The sequence below is a fragment of the Tripterygium wilfordii genome, chromosome 14, assembly GCF_013401445.1.
Source record: "Tripterygium wilfordii isolate XIE 37 chromosome 14, ASM1340144v1, whole genome shotgun sequence".
Taxonomy (NCBI): domain Eukaryota; kingdom Viridiplantae; phylum Streptophyta; class Magnoliopsida; order Celastrales; family Celastraceae; genus Tripterygium; species Tripterygium wilfordii.
This window is the reverse complement of record NC_052245.1, coordinates 9570560-9588179: the sequence shown is the minus strand read 5'-3', so window position 1 is coordinate 9588179 and position 17620 is coordinate 9570560. Positions and strand designations below refer to the sequence as shown.

General features: G+C 36.4%; 2 protein-coding genes and 1 non-coding gene across 3 annotated transcripts; 1 reads left to right on the top strand and 2 right to left on the bottom strand.

The window, feature by feature from the left end:
• Positions 1-2058: 2058 nt before the first annotated feature.
• Positions 2059-3126, bottom strand: LOC120014198. The gene has a single exon (XM_038866119.1). The coding sequence runs from the start codon at positions 3124-3126 to the stop codon at positions 2059-2061; it is 1068 nt and encodes a 355-aa protein (XP_038722047.1).
• Positions 3127-5831: 2705 nt separating this feature from the next.
• Positions 5832-14228, top strand: LOC120014197 (ribonuclease 1-like). Its single transcript, XM_038866118.1, has 5 exons — positions 5832-5922; positions 13338-13579; positions 13648-13698; positions 13804-13855; positions 13984-14228. Exons 1-5 carry the CDS (start codon positions 5832-5834, stop codon positions 14226-14228), a joined length of 681 nt encoding a protein of 226 aa, XP_038722046.1.
• On the bottom strand, positions 6348-6454 carry LOC120015799. The gene has a single exon (XR_005471819.1). It is a non-coding gene; the product is annotated as a small nucleolar RNA R71 (small nucleolar RNA).
• Positions 14229-17620: the final 3392 nt, after the last annotated feature.

The window sequence follows — 17620 nt, the reverse complement described above, 5'->3', positions numbered from 1 at the left end:
AAGGTCCTTCATCTCAAATCAGAACTCAACTACGCCTCCAATTTACAAATCTCTACCTTGCTTTTATATGCTATCAAAACATCATCAACATAGAAAGTAAGTAAATGAAGGAATCGTTACCCAGTCTATAAAAATACACACAATGATCATAGTTATTTTTGATGCATTTTTTCCCAATCATGAAGCTGTCAAACCTCTTATACCACTGTCTAGACGTCCGCTTCAAACCATATAAAGACTTCTTTAATCTGCCAACACCAATCTCCTTTTCAGCCACTTTGAAACCATATGGTTGAGTCATAAAAATCTCTTTCTATAGATCAACATGCAAGAAAACAGTATTCACATCTAAATATGCCAACTCAATATCAAACTGTGCTACCAAAGCCAACAAAATTCAAATAGATGAAAGTTTGACAATGTTTGTAGTCAATACCCTCTCTCTGAACGTAGCCTTTAGCTACCAATCTAGCTTTGAACCACACTCTTTATGCTCAATAGGCCCTTCTTTCTTTACATAGATCCACTACAGCCAATTTCTTTTTTGCCCTTTGGAAGAGGCACCAAATCCTAATTTTGATTTTTGTAAAGAGACTGTATCTCTTCATCGATTGCCTTCTTACCTATCACTCTTTGGTATTCAAATGGCCTTTCTATACACATCTAGAATTCTATTGTCAAGAACTAAAAGAGCATAAGCCGCCATATCAATAAACCTCACAAGTTTCTTAATCTCCCTCCTGAGTGTACTCACGCAATCGACTCTGCTTGTTGCTTAGAGGGATGTGAGAACTATCATCATCATCTAACCTATTAATACTATCATCTGGCCTATCTACAATTAACAAGGTTTCAACCTCCACCATAATAGAAACCTCACTCTTCTTAACAACAACCTACTGCTTCTGTGACAACATCTCAAAACTCATGAAAATATCACATCCCTACTCAAAAAAAATTTCTTTGACTCTGGACACCAAAGAAAAAATCCCTTATCACCATCTTTAAAGCCAAGAAATATTATTTTCTCGGCTCTAAGTTCCAATTTGAGTTCTTTCACATAGTAGTAAGCAGCACAACTACAAACACACTAGGAATCATAATCAATAGCAGGTTTATAAGTCCATACCTCCATTGGTGTCTTTCTTTCAAAAGCTGATATAGGTAAAAAATTCACAAGGCGACTTGCATATCATACTGCCTCACCTCAAAACAATTTGCCCAATTTTACATTTGACAACATACACTGCACCTTTTCAACCTAACTACGATTCATCTATTCGGCCCCCTATTATGTTGAAGAGTCTCTCTCACTTTGAAGTGCCTAGCAATATCCTCATCCTGAGATATTTGCATAAATGGATCTAATGTGTACTCACTCACATTATCTCACCTCAAACGCTTGATCTTACCATTAGTATGAGTGTCTACTAATTTTATCCACTTAAGAAAGATATCCATTACTTCACCCTTTTAATTCATAAAATACACACACTCTATGTGAGTAGTCATCTATGAATGTAGCAAACCATCATAAAACTCCCAAAGATGGAATCTATCGGTCCCCAAACATCACTATGCATGTAGTTTATAATTATTTTCGTTAAATGGACTGTTGTAATAAATTTGACTATAGTCTGTTTTCCTAATATACATTGTTCATAAAAATTCAGTTTGCAAATCTTGGCACCCTTGAGCAAACCTTGCTTAACAAGCCCATGCAAAGCTTTCTCACTAGCATGCCCTTATCTCATATGCCAAAGTCTAGAAGCATCTAAACAATCTCTAACTATTTTGGTTGACACTACAACCATTCCACCAATAACTACACTCCTTTATGGAAATAAAAGTTATTTCTCCTCAAGGGCGGAACCAGGAATTGGAGTTGGGGGGGCTACTAGAAGTTGATGGGGGTCCAGGGGCAGCGCCCCTGGAATTTTTTTTAGAGTTATTTATGACATTACACCTATTTAACGCATAAAATAACCGTAAAACATTAGCATAAATACACAATTAAAGTTGATGAAACAAAATACCTTACACAATATGAGATAATATCTATTGAAGTTGTGCCCGACGAGACTTCAAGGAATAAAAATCATCTATTACAGAATCTAAATTGACTTTCTCAGCAAGTTCTCGTTCAATGTAAAGAACCATGCAATCTGCAAGAAATTCGTCATCCATTTTGTTACGGAGAGCTGTCTTAACATGCTTCATGGCTGAAAATGCCCGTTCTGTAGTCGCCGTCGAAACAGGAAGAGTTAATACTAGACGAATCAATCTCTCAGTCAGATAATAGTTATGTGACTTTCTTGACGTAACTAAGTTGTGACATAATTCAGAAAGTGTAGAAACTCTTTGAAACTCAGGATCAAGTATTACATCATACTGATAATGCTCCAACTCACATCTCAAAGCATGGATTTCTTGTGAACTGAAATCTTGAGTATAAAATTTGCTTGCAAGATTGCATATGTCGTCAATTTTAAATGCTTTGAAGGAATCACTCGGATCCAAAGCAGAGCTTAGAGTAAGAAGTTCCACTGATTTCTCGTTGAATCTACTATTTAACTCCATCAACTGAAAATCAATTACCTCATTGAAGACATCAAAGTGATAATAGTGTTCGATTGTAATAGGATCTTGTCGTTGACATGAACGACGCACTCTATAACGACCACCCATATCAGGAATATCAATGTCATGTTTGGTACAAAATAACTTCACTTTCTCAAAAAATGTATCCCACTCATCTTGTCTAAATCTGGAAAGGAGAGCTTTCGTTGTTGAAACTAATCTCAAAGCATTCAAGATATCCAAGGATTTACGTTGTAGAGCTTGGCAAAGTAAATCTGTGATTCCCATGATTTTATCAATCAAATGCAAGAGAAATATGAACTCAAAGGTCATAATTGCAGCACAAACACCACTAGCTTCCCCACGTATAGATCCAATTGCCCCATCGTTACTGAGATGTTCAAGAACTTTACATGATGCACCATACATTTCTATCAAGCTCCTAACAGAGTCATAGTGAGAGCTCCAACGAGTGGCTCCAGCTCGATGAAGTGCACTCATTTGATTAGCTCCTCTACCAGACTGTCTTTCTCCAGTAGCCAACATGAGAGTGATCTCATCCCGTTGAGTAGATTGTAACTCACTAATGCGTTTAGGAGAAGAACCCACAAGATTAACAACGGAAGTCAAATGTGAAAAGAATTGTCAAATGCAAGGCATCTCCTTAGCTGCTGCCACTAATGCTAGTTGCAGTCGATGGGCAAAACAATGAACATAATATGCATATGGATAATCAGGTTACTGTGAAGCAGTGAAGGGCTGAAGGACTTCTTAGATGGTCATGGGTTATCATTCATGGGCCTTGGTTTATTAAGAATTGGGAGAGAAATTGATAGTGGGCCTTAGTTTATTAACTCATAACTTGTATAATAAGAAAGAGAATAACTAATGGGCCTAGCCTCTATTTATGTATTAATGTATATATATATGTATAAGTATATTTTTTTAAAAAAAAAAAATCTGCACTGGGCTACAGCCCAGTGCAGTCCCCCCCCAGTTCCGCCCTTGTTTCTCCTACTCATCTCATCAGTACTAGTAAATCAAAAATCACCTTTAAGGCTCCACCCTCTAAAGTGATTACATAACCCTTGGCCTCCCAAGGACTCAAGAAATTAAGATTCTTCTTCAACTTAGGGACACACCTGACATCGTGCAGCACTCTAGTGACTCTATTATGAAGTCTCAAACTGATACTCCCTTTCCCTTCAGTTTTAAAGTCTAATCATTACCCATAAAAATAGCTCCACCATCTAATTTCTCAAATTTTGAAAACCTATGAGAGCACATATGATAGGTGCAACCAGAATCCCAAATCCACTCATCAACGTTGCTAATTAGTGTTGAACCAATAAACGCTTTAGAATCTTCATTGCTGTTTTGTGCAACATTGGCATTGGAATCCTTTTTCTCATTGTTTTTCAAATTCGACAATCTTTCTTCCAACGCCCCTTCTGTCTGCAATAGGCATATTCATCTTTTGAAGGTCTTATTTTTTCTTGAACCTGCTTGTTTTTCTTTTTTACTCGTTGTTATTGAATGCATTGTAAATTTCTTCAATTTTAATAGCCTTTTTCCCATACAGAGTATTTGTGACTAAATGATCACACTAGACAGGCAACGAATTTAAAAGTAGTAAAACTTTATCTTCATCTTGAATTTTGACATCTAAGTTCTGTAAGTCAACCAATATTTTGTTGTACTCATTCAAATAATTCAACATTGAATTGCCTGTCTAAGTTGCTTGATGTACCAAATATATACATACATTTGTGCATCCTTTACACATAAGTTCATCCCATTTTGAGTTGATTAGGAGTTGATATTGCCTAAGAAAGCTATATTTGCATATTGTAGGTGTCAAGGCAAGAAATGGAGGAAAAGAGTGCAAAATGAAGATTTGAACTCCAGAACCGATTTCTGATCGATCGGAGCCATTTCCGATTAATCGGACCTGCCAAAACAACCTTAAATTCGTGGAGACAGATTGCATTTTCGATCGAAACTGCACGTGCTGTGAATAGTAACTTTGATCGATCGGAAGAGTGTCCTGATCGATCGGAGTTACTATTCACAGCATGTGCAGTTTCACGAAAAAGTTTCGAATTCACGTGTTTTTAAGCCAAAACGGCCCCACCTTGTTTGGGAAAAGACATAAGAGTTTGGGAAAGTATAAAAGGGCATAAAATAGGGTTTTGGGGAAGTTCATGGAGCTGAGTTTCATTCTCTACCTTGGAGGCCACCATTGGAGCTTGGAGAAGAAGAAGATTCACAAGGGGGTTTTCTCTCTCCTCTTTTATCTTAGTTTTTATAGTTGATTTCCATTGTTTGATGATGTATCTTGACTCTATGAGTGGCTAGATTTCTTTTCTAGGGTCTTAATGTAACAAAACCTTGAAGATTCAATAAACTTGGTTTCCTTATTTCATGATTTCTCTCTCTTATTGATTGTCTATGGGTGTGCTTAATGCTTTTGGATGCTTGATCACCATCTAAATGCTTTGTTGCCTAGATTGAGACCAGAAGGAGATATCTAGGGTTTGCCTCAAGCCATAGATGACATAGGGTGCATGAACCATAGGAATCTAGGTTTGTGACTTATGCAATCGCTAAATGATTTCCATAGTTCTTAATGGGTTTTTCATATACTAATCCGATTGCTAGGAATAATAGGGATTTATATTGAAAAAACATTTGATGTATCTAGGAATAGAACATTGAATAGGTTGGAAAGTCGATTGTCATTATTGAGAGATGAATTAGGGATTAAGGGACCAAGGGAGTTGAATTGGATAGGTGAGGTGAAATTAAGTACCCTAATGCTTCCCATCTTTGATTAGATTTGTGATTACTTAATTGCTCTTTTGCTCTTTGCGTTAGTTTAGTTTAAAAACAAAACCAATCACGAATCCTTTTCCCCAATTTACATAGTTGTTACTTGATTTGACATTGATTTCTATTGCTAACATATTCTCGTGGGAACGATAATTTACTCGTCTCTTTATTACTTGTGCAATTTATGCGTTTGTAATTAAATCCATATCAAGTTTTTGGCACCGTTACCGGGGATTGAGACAATTGTTTTTTGTGTCAAATTAGGTTTTCAATTGTCGTAATTGGTTTTTATTTTTCTACAGAATTCTTTCTCTTGTATGAGCTTGGGAAGACGTTTTCTTAATCCAGAATTAATTGCTATTGATTTAGAGATTGAAAGGATTCTTCTCAATCTTAGACGGGAGCTTATTAATAATCAAATGGAAGGCGTCAGAGATAATCAAGGAAGGGGGAATGTTGGTGAGCTAGGTGGTGGTGTAAATGTTAATGAAGGCAATGGTAATGGTGGAGGTGCTAATGATAGAAATGGTGGTGATGAGGTTGAAGGCCCTCCTAGGCAATTTGATCCTCGCTCTCTTGAGGATTGTGCTAGGCCTACTTGGGACACAAATCCTTCAAGCATCCGCTATCCTCCTATCAATGCTACTAATTTTGAGATCAAGTCGGCTATCATCAACATTATCTCTAACTCAATGAATTTCTATGGTCTTCCTAATGAAGAGCTCAATGTACATCTTCGCTCTTTCTTGCATGTGTGCACTACTTTTGGGATTAATGGAGCTTCCAAGGATGCTATATTGTTGAGGTTATTCCCATTTTCTTTGAGGGACAAGGCTAAGCGATGATTGATGTCCTTGCCTCCCAATTTTATCACCACTTGGGATGAGATGGCGGAGCAATTCTTGACAAAATTCTTTCCTCCGGGCAAGGCGGTGCAAATTAGGGTGGATATCATGTCCTTTGCCCAAAAGGATCTTGAATCATTTTATGAGGCCTGGGAGCGCTTTAAAGGAATTATTCGAAGTTGCCCAAATCATGGATGGGTGGTGTACCATGCTTTCTCTAATGGGTTGAGCATGCACACTAAGGAGACTATTGATGCGGCTGCGGGAGGTTCTTTTATGACCAAAAATCAAGAGGAGGCTCGGGAATTACTTGATAAAGTGGTCAAGACCACTAACTCTTAGTCCTTGGTGAGGGGGAATCCAAAACAAGGGGGAAGTTGTAGAGATGACGAAGTTATGTCTACCTTGACTGTTATGACAAAGAAGATTGAGGCATTAACGCTATATCAAGCTCAAGGAGTGCATGCTATGCAAAGCACACATTCCTATATTTCTTGTGATTATTGTTGTGGACGCCATCCTACGGGGCAATGTCTTATTGCTTCTTCTTCTAACTCTAGTGAGCAAGTGAATGCCATTGGGGGAAGTAACTTCAATCAATCCCGCAATGATCCTTATTCCAACATCTACAATCCGGAATTTAGGAATCACGCCAACTTCTCTTGGAGCAATACTCAAAATGTGCAAAATCCTCAATATCTAGTGCAGCCTCAAGAGAAGAAAATGGATATTGATGAGATGTTCTCAAAGCTAGCCGGAGGCTTAGATACACTTACAACTCATACTCCCAATTTATGACAAGGACGGAGCAATACATGAGCAAAATCGATGCCACTCTACAAGCTCATGCAACTTTGATGCAAAACTATGGGAGTTCCATCCGGAATCTTGAGGTACAAATGGGGCAAATAGCTAACACTTTGTCATATAGAGAAAGAGGTACATTGCCAAGCCAATCGGAGGTGAATCCAAAAGGGAAAGAGAAGGAGCAATGCGTGACAATTACTCTCCAAACTGGTAAGATGGTTAAAAATGCTTTTGATCTAGATGCCGAAAAGGTAAAAATTTTGCAGAAGGAGGAGAAGTGCAAAAAAGAAGCTGAAAATTATCTAGGGGACATTTTCGATCGATCGGACCCCATCCCGATCTATCGGCCAGTTCCAGAAATGATGAAAAGTCAAAAAAATGGGAGAAATATGCCTACGCAGTATGCAGTTGAGCTGGATTGGCCTGATAGTTCACTTCCTGCACCTCCAATCAAGGCTTATGTGCCTCTAATTCCATTTCCTCAAAGATTGAAGAGCACTAAGAAGAATGATGATCAATTCTCTAAATTTTTGGAGGTATTCAAAAAGCATCAAGTGAACATCCCCTTCGCCGAGGCCTTAGAGCAAATTCCTTGCTATGCCAAATTCATGAAGGAGATCTTATCTAAAAAGAGGAGATTGAAGGAGCATGAAAAGATACAACTAACCAAAGAGTGTAGTGTCATTGTGCAAAGGAAGCTCCCAATTAAATAAGAAGATCCAGGAAGTTTCACAATCCCGTGCACTATAGGTAACACCTTGATTGAGAGATCCTTGTGTGATCGTGGAGCTAGTATCAATTTGATGTCATTGTCGGTTGTGAAGCAAATTGGGATGAAGGAGATTAGTCCAACCACGGTGTCTTTGTAAATGGCGGATAGATCTATAAAGTACCCTCTTGGCATAGTAGAGGATGTTCTTGTAAAGGTGGGTGAGCTTATGTTCTCGGTGGATTTTCTTATCTTGGATATGGAAGTCAACCCCACTACTCCCATAATCTTGGGAAGGTCATTCTTGAGCACCGGGAGAGCTTTGATAGATGTTGAAAAAGGGAAGCGTACTTTGAGAGGTGCGGGAGGTGACCAAATCACTTTTAAAGTATTTGGCAATAGAAGGCAAGAGGAGGTTTCTCAACAATGCCTCCAAGTGGAGCATATTGATATGGTCATTCCCAACACTCTTGAGAAGGAAGCTCCATATATTCCGATGGAAGTTTTCCTATGCCAAGATTCAAAAGTTGAACATGACGTTCTCAAGGCAGCCTCCCAAGCTGAAATTGAAGGTCAAAAGTCTCAAGTTGCAGATCTCAAGAAGAAGAAAAAGAAGAGCAAGAAAAAGAAGAAGATGAAGACTAAGAAAATGAAGAAACATGTCTTTCCTAAGGAAACGGTGGTAATGAAAGCTTATGCTCCTTACATGACATGACACTAAGCGCTTTTGGGAGGCAACCCAGGTTTTATTGTTCTATCTCTATTTTTTTATTTCTATTTTCACCTATTCTATGCATTGAGGACATTGCATATTTTAAGTGTGGGGGTGGGAATTTAGGTTTTTCTAGTTTTTGCTTGAAATAACAAATTTTGACTTCAAATGCCTTATGTCATGTCATTCTTGAGTGTATTTGGATGAATTTTGTGATCTTTGAAGCATGGATGGATCTTGCTATGGACATTCTTCCCAATTGAGTTTTCCTATCTTGAAAATTGTTTTGTCCATTGTGTTTTTGTGATATGGAACACTTGATTGTGGGGTATGAAATATGACTTGACTTTGGCATTTGTGGTTGTTTGAGATCAATTTGATTCTAAGTAGCACTACTTGAGCAATGAAAAAGAAAAAAAATATATAGAAAAGAAAAGAATAGAAAAGAGAAAAAAAAATTGTGTTTATGAAATAAATGGTTTCTTTCATAAGTTTTCTGCTGAGTAACCGGACCTCTTGTCTAGCAAGCAATGAGTTTCGCGTAAGAAGGTAGGAAATGAATGTTAGAGTACCTTGGTGACTAGTTTAACCTCGTAGCCTTTTTGACTCGGGTAATTAGATTCGTTGGGGTGTTTTAACACCTAGTGCCCTAAGCCAATTGAATTGGGAGTCATTGGTCGAAAGCTCATTACATGAGTCATTTAGAAAGCTTAAGGAGGTTGAACATTGCACAAGTCACCTTTGAGAAGAAAAGGAAAGAAAAAAAAATGTGAACAAGAATGAAGTTTGAATTAATGCTCATTGTATTTGCTCTTTGATTCTTGTTGTCACTTTGATTCTTGGAAGACTACATGGCCATTGTTTATGTCACTTTGAAGCCAAATATCAAGTGAAATCCATTATGTGCTTTAATTCTTGAATTTTTAAGCAAAGTGGATGAGATAAGATTCTTGAAGGAATGCTTTTATTGGTTTGAATGTCCTAATGCTTGGTTTGTTAGTGTGGATCGGGTTGCAATTGAGAATCCATTTTATACTCTTGTTGATGACATCGTGAGCCCTGCGAAAGTGGCATAGATTAGTTGTTATTTAGAGTAGGTCTTAGTTGTTTTATTTTTCATTTGAGCTTAACAGAAAATACTCTTTCCCTCCTTTATTCATTCTCAATTTGCTCGAGGACGAGCAAAGGTTAAGTGGGGGGGTGCTTGACGTACCAAATATATACATACATTTGCGCATCCTTTACATATAAGTTCATCCCATTTTGAGTTGATTAGGAGTTGATATTGCCTAAGAAAGCTATATTTGCATATTGTAGGTGTCAAGGCAAGAAATGGAGGAAAAGAGTGCAAAATGAAGATTTGGACTCCAAAACCGATTTTCGATCGATCGGAGCCATTCCCGATCGATCGGACCCACCAAAACAACTTTAAATTTGTGGAGACAGATTGCATTTCCGATCGATCGGAACATTGTGCCAATCGATCGGAGTTACTATTCACAACACGCGCTGTTTCACGAAAAAGTTCTGAATTCACATGTTTTTAAGTCAAAACGCCCCCAACTTGTTTGGGAAACGACATAAGAGTTTGAGAAAGTATAAAAGGGCATAAAATAGGGTTTTGGGGAAGTTTTTGGAGCTGAGTTTCATTCTCTACCTTGGAGGCCACCATTGGAGCTTGGAGAAGAAGATGATTCACAATGAGGTTTTCTCTCTCCTCTTTTATCTTATTTTTTATGGTTGATTTCCATTGCTCGATGATGTATCTTGACTCTTTGAGTGGCTAGATTTCTTTTCTAGGGTCTTAATGTAACCAAACCTTGAGGATTCAATAAACTTGGTTTATTTATTTCTTGATTTCTCTCTCTTATTGATTGTCTATAGGTGTGCTTAATACTTTTGGATGCTTGATCACCATCTAAAAGCTTTCTTGCCTAGATTGAGACTGGAAGGAGATATCTAGGGTTTGCCTCAAGCCATAGATGACATAGGGTGCATGAACCATAGGAATATAAGTTTGTGACTTATGGAATCGCTACATGATTTCCATAGTTCTTAATGGGTTTTTCATATATTAATCTGACTGTTAGGAATAACATGGATTTATATTGAAAGTACGTTTGATGTATCTAGGAATAGAACATTGAATAGGTTGGGAAATCGATTGTCATTATTGAGAGATGAATTAGGGATTAAGGGACCAAGGGAGTTGAATTGGATATGTGAGGTGAAATTAAGTACCCTAGTGCTTCCCAATTTACATAGTTGTTACTTGATTTGACATTGATTTCTATTGCCAACATATCCTCATGGGAATGATAATTTACTCATCTCTTTATTACTTGTGCGATTAGTGCACTTGCAATTAAATCCATATCATTGCTCTTAACATCAAACTTCTCTACCTCAAATCTAGCATTGGAAATAGCACCTCCATAAAATGACCCAGATGTAGGAGATGTCGCTGCATCTTGCGCAGTCTTAGACTTACTCTCTTCAGTCATGTTCCTACCAATCCAATATTCAATCAATCGAAAAGTAGAAATCACAAAACTCATGTGTGAAACAACCAATGAAAACTATGAACGCAAAAATCCCCAAATGAGAATCACAACCCAAGATCTAATACCAATTTATTGTGCATAAATCAACCCATAGACAAAGAAAACAATAGATTGACCAAACAAATAGACAAATCCAAGCTAGAATAATTGTAAAGAACTAAATGAAAACAATAAAGAATACAAGAGATTTATGTGTACAACAAAAGCCTACATCCATGGACAATTGAGATTGAGTATTCACCATATTGGAGAAAATTACAATTAAGAAACTCACCAATTACAAGGATTGAGACTCTCTCTCTCAAGCTCTCTCTCACTCCCTCTATGTTTTCGGCGTTTTTCCAGTGTTTACAACTCAATATCTAATGTTTTTTGCAGCCTAATTCGATCGACTGGAAAAGTCGCTTGAGCAACAAACTCTATGTCTTTAATTGTTGCATCAGGCCATAGTCGCTTGAGCGCCCAGAATTGTCACTCGAGCGACTCTCTTACTGATGCTTTTTATTCACCAATATTCACACAAGATCATATAACCTACTATGAATGTTAGGCAATATCGCATTGAGAGTATTTTTATCACCTTTGACATTTTTTTAACAATCACTAAATGAACTAATTCTGCATTAGAAATCACAACCAAGAAGTCGAGAACCCATCAAAAATGCCCAAATCATACCTACAATAAAGCAGCAGCTCTTCTCATCGAAGGGGAATGAATTAGGGCATTCATACATGTTAATAATAGGAATTGGTGCAGTTTTTTGAATGCAGATGTGCATCAAATCTCTTCAAAATTTATCAGTAACAACAACAAAATCTTGAATTCGAATTTAAAATCGAGCGAGAAAAAGAAAAAAGAAGTGGAGAGAGCTTCAATGAATCCTTGTCTATGGCAACTCCAAATAAATGATTTTGATTTTGATTTTCAAACTCGTCACGCTTTAGGATTAGGTTTGATTTTTGGAGTCAGATTTAGGGTATCTGAACTATATAATAAAAAACTCAATTATAGTAATAATAGTATAAATCATCTATATAAAGGTATACAACTAGGATACTAAATTATAACATGATAAAGCATATACATTTATAGAATCATACTAATTTGAAGTGTCCAAATGATATAACATTGCAAGATAAGTCATACTTAGTATTAATAAAATCATAATTAATTATTAATTTTGTTATTTTATTATGTTTTTAATACATGATTCGGGTTTTGCGTTTTACGTTGGGACGGGTTAGGGTTTGGGTTTGCTGTTTAGAAATGGTTTTCCGACCATTAATGAAAAATAAAAAATTATTTAAAGTTAAATGGTAAACGAGTACCCGGTGGTAAAAGATTATGGAACGGTTTTGGTTTTGTAAATTTAAATGATTTTTAAAAAGTTTCAAAACGATTTTGGTATATTATACCTTAAATGGAAACAGTTTTTTGAGTGTCAGTGTCCTTTTTTTTTTTAGAAAAACAACTTCTCGTTAGTCATAGTCGATACATAGAAATGGAATGGAAGATAATTTATCTTTCTAGACGTCATGCATGACACGAATTATATCATCATTGTCTCTAATATCCAAATGTAGCTTTTTCATGTAAACAAATAAAAAAAATGTGGCACAAATATAAGTGTCGATGTGGAGTATGAAAAATGTGGGGTTTAATTTGCTCTTATAAAAAGAACCCCCTCAATGTAGTATGACGGAGAAATATGTACTAAGTTACAACAATTTTTGATAAGAATTGAGAGATTAAAATAAAAGTGTACAAACAAAGTATACCCAAAAAGAGAACAAAAATAGACAAGAGACAAAAAGCAAAACGTAGAAATTTAAGCAACCATATACCTGAAATTTAAGTAACAATGCATAATTTGCTAAAAGGTTGGAGGAAAATACTAATAGATTGATCTCATTTATTAAATTAAATATATTGCATAGTGAAGATAAAAAGAATCAAGATAAGATCAGGAAAAGAAGAGAAACAAAAATTACATAAACAAAAAATATGAAATTTAAAAAATAATAATGATGACAAGGTGTCCTCTCTAAACGTCATGCATGACATCATATTATTTTCTTTAACATCCAATACACATGTTTTTTAACACCAATAAAGACACTGATGTGACGGAAATAGAGATGTGGATGTGGGGATGAACCATGTGAAAGGTTGTCTGCTATAAAAGATGTTTTTAGTTGAGCAACAATGCATACCTTATTTGGTCGGAAAATGGGTCAAAAATTATCATCGGTTACTTGCATTGTTGTATTCATGTTATTTGTTTTAGCATTTGATGGCAAAGCAGAAGGGCGTCAATATGACTTCTTCAAGCTTGTCCTTCGATGGCCTCAATCATATTGTTCGAGTTCTACATTAGTTCGTAATAGAATTGGCTGTCAAAGACCATTCATAAAAAATTTTACCATCCACAGTCTGTGGCCAATGTATGAACCCGACGATTCTGTACCTTCCTACGAGGAAAACAATGAGTGCACTGACATCGAACCAGCAAAACCAGATACCATTCCGGTGAGTGTGTAGTTTAACGTAATCATTGTGGTTTTTCAATTTATTCACATTAATATTGATGTGAACAGGTTGCAACAGATGAAATAATAGCTGATATGGAGAAATACTGGCCAGATATTGTACACTACAAAAATAGAACAAAAAACAAATCATTTTGGCAGCACCAATGGAAATTACATGGGATGTGTTTTGACAAACCTGACCGACCATTATATTATTTTAAGACTGTCTTAAGTTTCATAAAAGCATATGATCTCCTTAAAGAACTCGAGAAAGGTAACAATCTGTATATAACTTTTTTCCCAACAAATTTATAATCTTGCTAACGTAATTGAAGAATTTGATCATATGTATTAACCATGTGTCCCACATTAACTTTATTTCTTATTTGAAAATTGAAACAGCATATATTTTTCCTGATAACAATTACTATAGCGGATACGAGATTAAAGATGCTCTAAGAACATTTCTAGGAGTAGACCCTCAAATCTATTGCAATACAGATGCTAATGGAAATACACAACTATATGAGATTGGAGTATGCTTCCACCGTAATGGAGAGAATATAGACTGTCCAAATGATTTTTCTAGATGTCCAGATGCGAGAAAGAAAAAACTCTCAATAAAGTTCCCCAAGCCTTGGTGGTAAAACAATAAAACAACATTTTCCATCTTTCTTCTCCTTAATGTGGACATGAATAAGTATCATATATGTCCGATACTCCTATATATAGGTTTTTATTTTCAAAGAAAGTTCGGACATGAATAAGTATCATATATGTATGATACTCCTATATATGATTTTCTTTTTTCAAATAAAGTATGTGGACATGAATAAGAATCATATATGTATAATAATCGTATAGTTTTTTATATTCAAATAAAGTATGCATTCTCTTTCATTGACAAAAAAAATGCCCCAAGCGCTACAAAATAAATTGCACTTACAAGCGTTACACCCGAGATACTAGTCGAAGTGGTAGGAATAGTGCATGTGTATCAACCTAATAACTAGGGTTCGAATCCCCCCTCCGTGTTCAAAAAAAAAAATGATGTCATCCCTCGACACTGAAACATATTCAAAATTATAAAAAGGCTTTGAGGTTTGCTTCCCAAAAACCAGTGTTTCGACCAAATCTAGAAGCTCTATTGAGTTGGAGATCACAAATCACTACAAAAAGTGAAACTATTGACTCCGTAAAATCAATCTCCTCAACGTAATCAAAGAAGCTTAAAACAAAAAAGTTGTACCTGTCATTTGCTATTTCTTTTACATAGCTTTGAATGTAGGAATAACAATAATAATTACCTTTAATTTGAGAATATGGTCCGCATATCGGACATAAAGCTGCTCCATGGTTTCCAAAGCTCCGAGACCATTGCAATCAAGTTATGGATAACTTGCAAACAGGACATGATGTTTTCCTACTTAGCCATGGATCAATCACTGCAATAGTTGGTTCAGCGTCGGAGCTATCAGACCGTCACAAAAATCGCTATAAATTTTTTGGCGCTTTGAGAAACGCTGCATAAACATTGTTAATACATGGTGTCATTAATGTATTTATGGCACTGTAGATAAAACCTCGTTAATTTAAATAATTATGGCTCTTCATAAAGTCTTTAAATCGCTGAAAAAATGTATGATATTTAATGGTGGAAATGATTTCCCGGTTGACCGAACGCCATTTCTTTGATTTAGTTACGGCGCTTTATAAGCGCCATAAATTAGTAAATTAAATATTTCTTTTATTAATTAGTGTTGCTTATAAGAGCAGCAAATAAATTTTAGTTATTGAATTTAAATATATATTTTCTTATATAAATGTTCTTTATAAGACAACCCTCCAAAGCCAAGTGGACGCAGGGGTACGCGTATTTCCTTTGTATGGAATCATTTTGGATTCATTGAAGGTCCACCTGAATTTGCCAAATATAATTGATGACGTGCAGAATCAGACTAGCTGACTAGTTGCTCAAAAGTACGTTGTTCAGATATGCTATAGCCTTAGTGGATCATACTTGGAATCACAAAGTAGCTATTCTTCTCTACACATGTAACGAACGTGAATTACGGGATCTTGAGGTGTACCTCAGGGGGAGACTTCTACGCTTAAGTCAATTCGGCAAAAAAAGAGGCTAATGAGATAGCTCGGTATTAAGAGCTCTCTCTTTAGCTAGTAGTCGAAGCGAAAAAAGTGGGAGAGTTTTGCTTGAGTGAAGGTCCGTTTTATGTGAGTCTTGAAATACGAATCCTCCTATGATATTGTGGGAGAGATTTACGGGGGTGAATCTTCTAAGAATCCTCTTAAGATCTCTTTGGAATCTTTTATTGATTCTCTTTGAGATATGGTGTATGTTCGATAAAGCAATCTTCTTGATATCCGATGAAATCTCTACCGAGGTGACACTTAGCCTGATCGAGGTGCTCCCTGATCCAATTTATTCTTCTTCGCATAATATGGTCACATGTGTCAACGTCACATTGGAGGAATATTTTGTATTATCACATGTCCCCTACTCTATTAACTCGGGTAGCCTGATTGGCTAAGATAAAATAATGTCATCATTACTCCTCATTAGTCAGCGGCTCTTTGTCGAAAGGTGAGACCAACGTTCTTGATGGAATAATCTGAAGAGGCATGTTCTTCTGATCGTAGATCTGATCTCAATCTCCATTATAAATAGTACAGTAAAATTTTCATTTCTTACCTTTCACAGCGTTCTGTTGATTTACTGAGCTCTTCTTTTCTTTCGACATATCTGTTTTCTTCTAATCTACCAAGTAAGTTAAGATGTCCTCTTCATCTAATGATTCTGGTGCGTCTACATCAGATATCGATAACTCAGCTTCGTCTTCATCCTCAATCATTGGAATTAGCATACCACCTCGAGTTGATGGTTTTTTCTCTTCAGCCAACCCAATTATTGTTGGGTTCCCCATAAAGCTTGCTCCTCGGGATCTTCCTCCCCCAATGCTTGGACAAAGGACGATAATCCAGAGGAATCAGAATCGAAGTATCCTACTTGTACTCGATCTCAGGAGAAAATAGATGCAACCAGGGAAAAGTACAAAATTCCTTGGCCTTGTCATCCAACTGCTGGAGACGAATCTCCATTTCTTTCGAGCTCTGGTGAATTTGTTATTTCATACCGGGCCTTGCAATCTTGGGCTAGGATTTCTTTTCCCCATGCTTTAGTTTCTTTTTCCATAAATTTAACTTATCTCCTACTGTTATTACACCTAATTCTTGGCTATTTCTCAGAACTATTCTTTGCCTTACCGGGGCGCACCACCTTGGTATCTCTTCTTCGGTGCTTCAGCACCTTCTTACTTTGTGCCAAAATTCTCATCCTCCCGATCTTTACTATATTAAATTCAAGAAAGGTTTTAAGTCTACTTACTAAAATTTCTCAATCAAGCATTGGAAGACTACTTCTTTTTTTGTTCGGGTTCTGATTAGGGATGGAGAGCATCTTTCCTTCAAGACTACTTGGTCGGTTCCTCGAGTTGCTTTCTACTCAATTTTATCTTGATGATTTTTCTACTGCCTACTTTTCCTTGGAGTCACGTCAAGACAGATGGCAAAAGTTTCTTTAATATTTTCATACTGCTTTATCCAAATGTTAGGAAATAACAATGGACTCTTTAGCACAAACTTAACTATCATTGTAAGATAATATCCACTTTCTCAAGCTCAAGTTCAAGCTTAACCCATCATAGAAGGCTTTCAAAGTCTTTGAGGACCTTCCAGGGCATTTTAGTGCTCATGGCTTTTATTTCAAGAAAATCATGGGCTTATAACCTATCCATTAAATTTTTACTTTAATGATGTGAGATTTTCCTAAAAACAGAGAGAACACAAAGAATGTAATGGAATGTATTTAGAAATTCTGAATGTCTTTCCCTACCTCGAACACCCAACAAATATATATACATGTACTATGGACTGCGGCAAATTATTGATCTGACTGGCTGATGCACCTCAGCACCTTATTTTCGTGTTCTCATCAAGGGCCAAAAAGAGTTCATAATTAAAG